Source organism: Pongo pygmaeus, chromosome 13 (assembly GCF_028885625.2).
Source record: "Pongo pygmaeus isolate AG05252 chromosome 13, NHGRI_mPonPyg2-v2.0_pri, whole genome shotgun sequence".
In the NCBI taxonomy this organism is placed as follows: Eukaryota; Metazoa; Chordata; class Mammalia; order Primates; family Hominidae; genus Pongo; species Pongo pygmaeus.
This window is the reverse complement of record NC_072386.2, coordinates 90,311,714-90,324,031: the sequence shown is the minus strand read 5'-3', so window position 1 is coordinate 90,324,031 and position 12,318 is coordinate 90,311,714. Positions and strand designations below refer to the sequence as shown.

Genomic DNA, 12,318 nt, shown 5'->3' with positions numbered 1-12,318 from the left:
ATCGCCATAAAGACACTCTCATTTTCACATCAACCAAGATAAATGAACTACTCTATGACTTTTCTTCTACTTAATATTTCCAGGTATTTACACTTCTTTAACATTAAGATGAATAATGATAACTTCATTATTATTAACAGATCAAATATAAAGGAGAACTTTATAACCATGACCACTCAAAATATTTTTTAAAGCCATAATTTATGTACTATTAAAGAGGATTCAAATGAAGTTTGCGAGGGTATGCAATGAAATGAGGACAGATTATTATATATTAATACTTAATCTAAAAAAATAACATGTGGGAAATGTTTGACATTTTAAACAAACATAAAAGATTTCCCTCAGTAAAGAATAAAAATGTTTAAGTCATTTACGTCTCACTTGAAACCAAACTACGTACGCATCTTAGTTCAAATAGAGTCTTAGAACAAAGAGGTCTGTTCTCTTCCATAAAAAACCCTGATGTAAACTTAAAACTCTAAACTTCGCTAATCAATTCAAGGCATGACTATCAATTAAAGCAAATCTTTTGATTTCTACAATTTCCATAATTCATTTATTCCAGCTTGCATTTAAAATCACTACCTCAGTGATGATCCTTTGAACTTTTACGAACTGCTATGGACATGATAAGGCAAAATGCTGAGATAGAGTACAGTTTCAGGAAAGAAAGCTGAAGAACTTTAGATCTGTCTACAGAAGTAAAAAATTGCAACTGTTTCATGTAACATAATCATCTCAGGTACTCCCACCCACACACAAACCAGAAGCATGAAGGGCAAGTAGAACATAGGACCTATCACTCACCACTGTTTTTTAAACCCCAGGATTGGTTTTAAAACCTTATCGTTGGTTTAGTTGAAGTGAGAAATAAACGAAATAACATAAGACTTTTCCCTTTTATATATATCCAAGTATTATCTCCCTCTTTCTCCATACTTTATGAACAGCAATGATTTTACCAAGAATTATAGTATATAAAAAACTTCCACTAACCTTCACCACATAAGAAAAAGTTTTATTATAAATCTAAATTAATTCAAAAGCATTGCTGAAATGTTTTCCAGTTCTGATAGTTTAAAAATAGTGAAATTAATTTACTGATCATCTACATAAGCCTATCTATCAAAATAAAATTACTTCTAAGCATGGCTTAACTTAGCTGCAAATGAAGACTTTAAAAAGAATTAAAACCAATAGAAAATACATCTTCTGAATCATATAATACAAACCATCTACATGTTTCATAAAACTGTTCAGTGCATGTATATACCTGTGATAAAAATCTAAATTTCATCAAATTCAATATGCTGGTCTGAAGTTCCCAGCAGTTTTAAGATTATATTCTTTTCTTTTGTGAATATTTGTTTAAAATGTAATAAGATTCTGTTCCTTTTGCGTTACTGAAGTGTGTGTCCGGAGAGTAACGAAAGACAAAAATGGAGAGAAGCACTGATTCACTCTGTATGACTTGAATCACCTTTCCAAATACAAATCAGATTTGGAGGCTCCTCACTTCACTTGGTGGAAAGCAATATGCTAAAAATGAAACCAGACACACAAGTGAGACAGAAGGGAGTTTCTCAGATCAAGAAGATTGGCAGAGAAGATTTGCTTTAGGAACTCTCAAAATCTGGACAAAAGAAACAGCAAAATCATCACAGCTTATCCCTAAACTTAATAAGCTTCTTTCATTCTCCAGAGAACATAAAACATCCTATTCTACTTGTTATTTCTATCTGTAAATGAAAAACTATTTTTGTATTTTTGATCTTACTCATGGAAATGTGGCAACATTGCTTCTGAATCTCTGCTGATGTTTCCAACCAATTTATTTAGAATCAGATTGAATTTGTAAAGTAAAAAGTATTTTAAGGCACTTAACTTCTATGCAATAAAACAGATTTTCCATATAGGCTGTTGCTACTATAACGAGTATCTAAAGCAAAAATAAGGAAAAACTGGAGAGCATAGACTAAAAACATGTAGAATGACAAAAACAGTCTACAGCTAGAAGAAGACCAAATATGGAGGAAACTCAATTCCTACCCCACTATTAAAGTCTTATGTAAATTAGTTACTTGCTTTCCTTTCATTATTCATTTCCTTTTCCATTCTCTTATTTATTAATAATATTTCTGGATTTGAGGCAATATAGTAGAAACTCTCACACTTGGTGAGACAGTAGTTTTTTAATTGCTTTATGTTGGCAGTGGATTAATAGTGAAAGCACACTATGACAAGCAGACTATTCAGAATTTGAAATTCTATACACTGTTTTAGGTATAACCTAGGTATTGATTTTATTAATAGAATGACTGTCTCAACCAAATCAATACTAGTTATAGAGATTTAATTTTTTAGTTTTCTCCTAGTAATTAGGTCTTTAGTAGCCCATTTGGTGAATTGAGAAGTTTGAGAATCAAGAGAATTGGGAAGTGAATTTCACCTGCTATTTCTTCTCCCTCATTCTCTGGCTCTGCTCCAATTTTTTCATTTCCTTTATGCACATACTTCTTCAAAATCTGCCGAATTTTTTTTTTATATACCAATCAGCTTCCTATGGAGAAAGTTAACTGCCAGCAAACTGGGTAAACTGCCTTTTTCTATTAATAATAATCACCCAATTTCTCTGATGACATGTAAGCCCAAAGTTGTTGATCCCAAACAGTTCTACTGGTAGTAACACAAATAATGAAATAACAAAATGCAAATTAAAGCAAGTATTAGGATATTAAAATACTGTGAGAAAACTCTCAGACAAAACTCCAAATTTTTAATTGCTAGAGATAGGCAATTCAAAGCTAAGTAGCAAAGAGATTGATGTTAGTTACTCTTTCCAGAAAATCCAGGTTATCTTCACAGTTATTATTACCATCACAACTATCACAATGTCTGGGTACATAAGATGAGCCCTTAATCACATGGAACTATAAAACCCAGTTACTCCACATGTGCACATAAAGCACCAGTTTGCACTAAGTGATAAAAACAGCCTTCAACCTCACCAACATGGCAGCAATAACTGTAGATGAACAGAATAATGAAACAGTAATTACAAACTATCAAAAAGTATTCTTCCCAAATACTTTTCAACCAAGGATTGAGGGCTAGCATCTCCTTCTCTCAAAAACATTTACGGTACTGGTTATCCACAGAGTGAGGTGATTACAGCGCATGTGAAATTACAAAGTTGTCTCTAAAAAGATATTTATGTATTTATGTTTATAAAACATTTAGGTCCATTATGTGCCAAGCATTGTGCTAGGTACTAAGGCTACAACAAAAGCAATATTACCCAGAAACTCTGACTAGTGGCCTAAACGTTTCTTCCAAAAGTTTTCTTTAATCTCTCTATAAATTACTGGATCATTAGCATTGAAAATATAAAATTAAAAATAATCTGGCTTTGGAGATAGTGATGCAGGAGTGCCCTGAGTAAATAAAAAAAGAAAAAATGGGCATGTAACATCTCTAAGATTCTATTCTAATTTGTAACTTACTTATACTCCACCTTTTCCGTAAGGATTAAAGGTAGCTTAGAATAATTTATAAAATATAACAAGATGAGACAAGTTACTAACAAAAGAGAAACACTAAAACAAAAAAGAAAACAAGGGCAGTAGTTATAAAACAAAGCTAGGATAGGTTTAAAAATTTGACTTTTGGTGGCTAAAAATTTTGGCTCTAAGCTTTCTAGTAAACAATTTAAGTAGGAAAACCTTATCAGTCATTCCATTGAATAGCCAAAAGATAAAAAAAAAAAAAAAAAAAAGATCAGCTACTTCGAAGTACTACTATGTATTAAGCCAAGAATATTTTCAGAATTAAAGACATTATTATAATGTGATCAGCAATTATCAATTACATCCTTAGAAGAGATGTAATGACAAATTTCACAGGGCTGTTTCTTACTTCTGTGAGTATCACTTCACAGAAGATGATGGCTTAACTCCCACTGTAGATTACTTAATGTTGTCAGTTATTCAGAGAACTTGGCTGAAAGACAGATCTAACATCCCCTCTGAAAATCAGAATGCTTAAGAAAAAAAAGCATGCCTGAAGAGGTCACCCCTGCACCTGGAAAGGAGTAAAGAGTACTCTGCAGACAAGAATGACATTATCCTTAGGAAATATATTTAAATTTCTCTTCAATAAATAGACAAACGGGTACTTTCCCTGAAGTCCCACTTCATAAGCGTAGCCTCAAATTTTTTATTCTGCAAAATATCCAGGGTACACATTTCCAGGAACACTGATCAGGGTCCAAGGACTCAGCATATTGGGATAGCGAATGGTCCTTGAAGACCTATAGATAATTCAGTATCTACTCAAGGAGGTGAGCTTTAATTAACTGCACTACTGTGATTGAGAATAAGACTTAGTGCAATACGTTACCACCAACAGTCATGGATCTGGTCAAAGGAGGCTGTAGCAAAGTTTCTTCATCATTAAATTGCTTCTTAAGTTCTTCTACAGATTCCAAATGGAGTTGGAGAAATTCTGCTGTTGCTGCTGATGCTTCTTCTTTAACAGGATCTATCATTCTCTTCAGAAGTACTAGGTCATCCTTTCGGACTTTCAAACAAAGTTTCTCAATTTCTCGGATATTGGATCGGAGTTGCTATAAAAGAAAAAAATCATTAATGCCACCATTTCTTAGTATAAAATATCTTTCTTTTCAGAAGTAATGTTATAATAGTTGTGGATGGAAATTATAACAAATATCTCCACAATAGAAGGTGTAGCATAATACTTTTACATTTTCCATGTCTCTGGCTGGCCAAATGCAGCATCTTTGGAACCCACATGCTCATACTTTGAATTTATTTAGCATTTTTCCTTCATTAAATGTGGTTATACAAAGATAAATGCTCTTCACAATAAATCAAACACTACAGAAGCGTATGAAATAAAAATGATATTCTCACTTCACCTATCCCACCCCCTCTTAACCCAATACTCCCACACATTTCTCACGGCTCATGCACACATTTAACATATATAAGGCTTCTCCCTTTTTATTAAAAAAATGGATTACATTATACACAGTAATCTATAATTTGTCATTCCATACTCAACTTAACAATATTATCCCTCCTGCTCAATGGTTACACTATATTCCACGATGTAAGTGTAGAATAATTTACTCAGTCACTCCTTCGGAGATCAGCATTCATGTTGTTCCTAATTTTTAGTTATTACAAACTATGAAACAAATATCCTTGCATATAAGTCCTAATTTACTATATTAGTATATATTAACACTATAGTATACACTAATATTAATATATTATTTTGTGTAGGAAAGACTCCCAGAAACAGGAATATTCAAATGATAATGTGCATTTTTATTTCAGAAGCTATTCTTGTTTTTTCCCAAAAAGCAGTAACACTTCACACTAGCATCAAAGTATGATTGCCTATTTCTTCACATGCTGCCAGTCCTTTATGTCATCTCACTGTTGCTTTACTCTGCACTTCCCTATGAATGAAGTTGTTAGATTTTTATCAAATGATTTTCCTTCTTTTTGAGAAATACCTACTGGCTTAGTCATAAATTTTCCTCTAATATGTTGCTATAATGAATTATGTACAGATTTTGTAGTGTAGAGTCATCTTTATATTCCTGGGATAAAGCCTTTCTAGTCAATATATATAATTTTTAAATACAATGCTGAATTCATTTGCTAGTATTTTATTTGAAACTTTTAGCACATAGGGGTGTGTGTGTGTGTATACATGTGTGCATGTACACAGTTTGTGTATTTATACTATCTTTACTAGGTTTAAACGTGCTTTAACAGGTTTAAGGTTGTGCTAGCTTCATAAAATACACTGGGGAGCTTTCTCTCTTTCTCAATGGTCTATACTTTGAAAACAAAGAAACAATCCCTTTAAGATTAAATAGAACAAATTTGCAAAAATAATCAAAGAAAAGTTATATGTCTATTCATATATTTTAAATTATTTTCCCCTAAAGTGTTTTCACAATATTAATGCAAATCCTATACAGTAGACAGACCAGTAAGTAAGAATTAATTTTTCAAGTGCATACTCTGAGTGAGGTGTTACATTATTACAGTCCAAATTATTACATATGAAAAAAGCAAAACAAAAAAAAAAATCTGTTTAGGATTTACTTAGTTATCTAGTGGCAAAACTGGGGTTAAAACCCAGGTATTCCAATAGGGCCAGCAATCTTTCCACTAAACTATAATCATAATGCCTATCTATATAGTATCTTAATATAATACAATCTAAAGTTTCCATTTTACTGTAGTAAAATTAAAGTCAATCCTAGAAAAAAAAAAAGTTTAGTTACAACCTAAAGCATCTTGTAAGATTTTTCTGAGTGAAAAAATTGTGCCTTTATCTTACCATGACACTATACTTCCTGTAACCTTATCTTCAGTCTCTTACCATTCTAATATGAGCTGAAAAACCTAAGGATAATTAAACTGTAGATTCAAAATATGTGAAATGTAGGTATTAATATGTTAAAATTATATAACCTTAAAGGGGGCATAAGTGAGCATCTAATACAACCTCACAATTTTACAATAAGGAAACTGGAGTCTAGACAAACACAGTGGCAGAATTAGGACTATAGCCCAGGCCTCAAGTCCCAGAACAATACTGTTTCCAACACACCACCATTTCCTGGCTATGTGACTCCTTTCTGGACCCTAATTATAAAGCTTGGTTATATAGTTGCCAGTCTACAGAAATATTTTAGGTAATATTATCTTGGAGAAGCATTAAAAATTTTCTACAGCCAAACTTAATGAGCGTTTGTGACATCTTCCTCTCTTATATAATTTGTACATATGTCTGTCCCCAAATTACAGTATCCAGCTAAGAACTCTATTACTATAAGTAATGTGGAAAATTTTGAGGGAGAGAAAGAAAAAACCCACTGAAGTATAAAATCTGATACTATAATAACAGCAACAATAATAACAAAAACATAAATAATGGCTAAATTTTTATCAACACTTAAAATTATCCATTGTGCTGACAGCTTTACGTCTTTTATCTTCCCCTCACAATATATCTTTGAAATGGATATTACTATTATTCTCATTTTATAGAAGAGAAAATTAAAGCAAGAAGTTCAAAAAGTAGCCCAAGATTACACTGCTAGTAAATAGTATAGGCAAGAATCAAATCCAGACCACAGATCTTGTGTTCTAACTACTTTACTACATAGCAAACACCATCCAACACAAATATAATGCAAATCACACATACAAGCCACATATGTAATTTAAAAATTTTTTAAATTACATTAAAAAAGTAAAAACATGGGAAATTAATTTTAATAATATTTTTATTTAACCTAATATAGCTAAAATACTATTTTAATATGGAATTATAAAACTTCTTAATAAAATCTTTTAAATTGTTTTATTTGTAGTAAGTCTTAGAAATCTGGTATATATTTTACATTCACAGCACATCTCAGTTCAAACTGGCTACATTTTAAGTGCTCAACAGTCACATGTAGTTAGGAGCTACATTGGATAGGGCAACTAGGGAATCTCTCTAAAATCAAATAAAGGGAACAGGATGGTAAAACCATATGTGAAGAACATAAAGTCAGGTGTTTCTGCTTCTGAAAACAGCAGACTAGGTGATTCAGACTAACCTTCCCACTAATGGCTACTTCAAAAGTTGAACAAAAATCAAATCACAAAACAAACCAAAAGAAAAAAAAAAAAAAAAAAAACTTGAAAAGTACCATAAAGCAAACAAGATAGTAAGTAACTATAGGACAAGAATTGGGCAAAGATGGAAATCTAGAGAGGTGAGTCCTGAACTCAGGGCCACATTTGCTTTGGGAGTATTTGCATACCAGAATACAAACTCACAAAGTTTGGATTAAAATTTCAATGCCAAGACTTGCTAAGTATAAGGACTCTGGTACTTTCGGCTGGGGTCGTCAGAGCTCCACCCTAGGAACAAAGGTAATCCTAAAATAAAGCAGCCCTTGCATGAACTACAGACTGGCCTCCAGTCTCGAGTAGCTCTTAAAAAACCTTAAGCTCTAAAATTGGATAAAGATAATCTTGGAAAGTTAGTGCCCCCAGGGGCTTAGAAAAGCAAATGAAAATATCTGGAGGAAGATAACATCATCCCTAGCTTCAAATAATTTCTATAAATAATGTTTCAAATACAATGTCCACCAATCAATCAAAGATTACCAAGCACATGAGGACATATGCAGCATGAGGAAGAAACAGCAAAAACAGGCAACAGAAACATCCAAAAGGACATGTAATGAGGGAATGAGCAAATGTAGTCTATAAAACTATAGTTATTTTGTTCAAAGGCATAAAAATAAAGCTTGAAAATTTAGCAGAAAATTGGAAACTATAAAAAGCAACATATAGGTTTTTTAATGAATATTCTATAATTTTAAAATAATGTCCAAAAGAATTTAATAATTGAGTTTAGCTTCATATTAGGCCCAGTTCAAGAAAGATAAAACTGGAAAACAGATCTGAAGAAACTATGTAAAAAAGAAACAAGGAAAGTAAAAAATACAGAAGAAAAGTTAAGAAATACAGAAGATATAGTTAGAAAAGGGTACAATATACATTTACTTAGAATTCCAGAAGAAGACGGAAAATGAATTTGAATAATGACTCAGAATTTTCAAAACATTGAAGAAAAACATCCATCCACAATTCAAGGTCAACAAATCCTGAGAAGAATAAATAAAAGGAAAAATACACCTAGTCAGAAGAGAGAAAAAGGAGAAAAGATGTCTAAAAGCAGCTAGAGACAAGAGTTTCTTGCAAAGAAACAGTAAGATTTTAATATGACTTCTCAACAGCAATAACGAAAGCCTAAAGACAATGGAACAATATATTCAAAGTATAGAAAGCAAATTACTACCAACCTAAAGTTCTATATGCTGCAAAAATATCTTCCAAGACCACAGGTAAAATAAAAATATTTTTAGACAAACAAAAGCTGAGAGAATTTGCCTCAGTCAATAACACACAGTAAGAGAAATATTAAATGGTGATCTTCAAACATAACAATTAATCCCAGACATAAAGTTGGAAATGCAAAAAGAAATGAACAGGAATGAAAATCAGCTAAAAAGTGGGTAAATCTAGATGAACAGTAACTCTACTAAAACAATAATAATGTCTGTGGGGTTTAGAAATATTTATATAAAAGTAGCATTTAAGTTGCAGGGCACACATGGAACTAAAATAGTCTAAGGAACTGATATTATCTGTACTTCTAAGTCAAAGATGTATGTTGTAATTTTTAGTAAAAGTATATACATTTATTCCTTGGTATCCACGGAGGATTGGTTCCAGGACTCCCTGCAAATACCCAAAATCCATAGATGTTCAAACCCTTATATAAAATGGTGTAGTATTTGCATATAACCTATGAATATCCTCCTGTATAGTTTAAGTTATTGCTAGATTACTTATAATACCTAATACAATGTAAATACTACATAAATAGTTGTTATACTGTATTTTTATAGAGAATAGTGACAAGCCAAAGAGTCAGTACAGATGCAACTATCCATTCTTTTTTTTTTTTTTTTTTTTTTTTTGAGATGGAGTCTTGCTCTATCGCCCAGGCTGGAGTGCAGTGGCATGATTTTGGCTCACTGCAACCTCCACCTCCCAGGTTTAAGTGATTCGCCTGCCTTGGCCTCCCGAGTAGCTGGGATTACAGGCGCCAGCCACCACGCCCAGCTAATTTTTTTGTATTTTAGTAGAGATGGGGTTTCACCATATTAGCCAGGTTGGTCTTGAACTCCTGACCTCAGGTGATCCACCCACCTCAGCCTCCCAAAGTGCTGGGATTACAGGCGTAAGCCACCACACCCGGCCACAACCATCCATTTAAAAAAAAAAAAAATTTTGTTCCACAGTTGGTGAAATCCTTGGAGGAGGCTCAAATGTAGTTCCTAAACTAGAAAGGAAAAAATTAGATAAATTAAAAAAAACAAGATCAATACAAAAGAAAATAAATATGGAGATTTTAAAAATATGTGTAAGAAATAGAAAGCACACAATAAAGTGAAAGATTTAAACCTAAATACATCAATAATTACATTAAATAAAAATGAAATAAATATTCCAGTTATAGCATAAAGATTTATAGACTGAATTTTAAAAAACTTAAGTGATTGTATCTAAAACGTAAAGAAAGAATGGTTCAATGTAAGAAGATGAAAAAGATAAACCACTTTAACCCTAACACTTCCTCTCCAAAGAAAACCTGCTGTAGCAATATTAGAAAAAACAGACTTTAAAGCCAAAACATTACTAAAAATAAAGAGAATCACTTTATAATATCTGTACCAGGAATATATAATAATAACTAAGTTAAGTATACCTAATAACATACCCACAATACATATAATGCAAAACCGGACAAGAACTATAAAGAAAAATTTAAACAAATCCACAATCACAAGGGAAGGCTTTAACACCTTTAAGTAATTAACAGAACAAATGGACAAAAGGATATAAGTTAATATAGAGGATTTGAACAATAAGTTTAACACAAACTAGATATAAATTATATAGAACATTATACCCAACCAGGTGAGAATACACATGACAAAATTCAACAACCCTTCATGCTAAAAACTCTCAATAAATTAAGTATTGATGGGACATATCTCAAAATAATAAGAGCTATCTATGACAAACCCACAGCCAATATCGTACTGAATGGGCAAAAACTGGAAGCATTCCCTTTGAAAACTGGCACAAGACAGGGATGCCCTCTCTCACCACTCCTATTCAACATAGTGTTGGAAGTTCTGGCCAGGGCAATTAGGCAGGAGAAGGAAATAAAGGGTATTCAATTAGGAAAAGAGGAAGTCAAATTGTCCCTGTTTGCAGATGACGTGATTGTATGCCTAGAAAACCCTATTGTCTCAGCCCAAAATCTCCTTAAGCTGATAAGCAACTTCAGCAAAGTCTCAGGATACAAAATCAATGTACAAAAATCACAAGCATTCTTATACACCAATAACAGACAAAGAGAGCCAAATCATGAGTGAATTCCCATTCACAATTTCTTCAAAGAGAATAAAATACTTAGGAATCCAACTTACAAGGGACATGAAGGACCTCTTCAAGGAGAACTACAAACCACTGCTCAATGAAATAAAAGAGGATACAAACAAATGGAAGAACATTCCATGCTCATGGGTAGGAAGAATCAATATCGTGAAAATGGCCATACTGCCCAAGGTAATTTATAGATTCAATGCCATCCCCATCAAGCTACCAATGACTTTCTTCACAGAATTGGAAAAAACTACTTTAAAATTCATATGGAACCAAAAAAGAGCCCGCATCACCAAGTCAATCCTAAGCCAAAAGAACAAAGCTGGAGGCATCACACTACCTGACTTCAAACTATACTACAAGGCTACAGTAACCAAAACAGCATGGTACTGGTACCAAAACAGAGCTATAGATCAATGGAACAGAACAGAGCCCTCAGAAATAACACCGCATATCTACAACTATCTGATCTTTGACAAACCTGACAAAAACAAGAAATGGGGAAAGGATTCCCTATTTAATAAATGGTGCTGGGAAAACTGGCTAGCCATATGGAGAAAGCTGAAACTGGATCCCTTCCTTACACCTTATACAAAAATTAATTCAAGATGGATTAAAGACTTAAACATTAGACCTAAAACCATAAAAACCCTAGAAGAAAACCTAGGCATTACCATTCAGGACATAGGCATGGGCAAGGACTTCATGTCTAAAACACCAAAAGCAATGGCAACAAAAGCCAAAATTGACAAATGGGATCTCATTAAACTCAAGAGCTTCTGCACAGCAAAAGAAACTACCATCAGAGTGAACAGGCAACCTACAAAATGGGAGAAAATTTTTGCAATCTACTCATCTGACAAAGGGCTAATATCCAGAATCTACAATGAACTCCAACAAATTTACAAGAAAAAAACAAACAACCCCATCAAAAAGTGGGCAAAGGATATGAATAGACACTTCTCAAAAGAAGACATTTATGCAGACAAAAGACACAAGAAAAAATGCTCATCATCACTGCCCATCAGAGAAATGCAAATCAAAACCACAATGAGATACCATCTCACACCAGTTAGAATGGTAATCATTAAAAAGTCAGGAAACAACAGGTGCTGGAGAGGATGTGGAGAAATAGGAACACTTTTACACTGTTGGTGGGACTGTAAACTAGTTCAACCCTTGTGGAAGTCAGTGTAGCGATTCCTCAGGGATCTAGAACTAGAAATACCTTTTGACCCAGCCGTCCCAT

At 33.0% G+C, this 12,318-nt stretch overlaps 1 protein-coding gene across 1 annotated transcript in view; it reads right to left on the bottom strand.

Annotated features, from left to right (window-relative positions):
- Positions 1 to 12,318, bottom strand: part of STX17 (syntaxin 17) — a 73,558-nt gene that overhangs the window by 16,203 nt on the left and 45,037 nt on the right. The window contains exon 4 of the mRNA XM_054502123.2: positions 4,402 to 4,627. Within this exon, the coding sequence (XP_054358098.1) occupies positions 4,402 to 4,627 (226 nt within the window). The remainder of the gene's footprint in view (positions 1 to 4,401; positions 4,628 to 12,318) is intronic.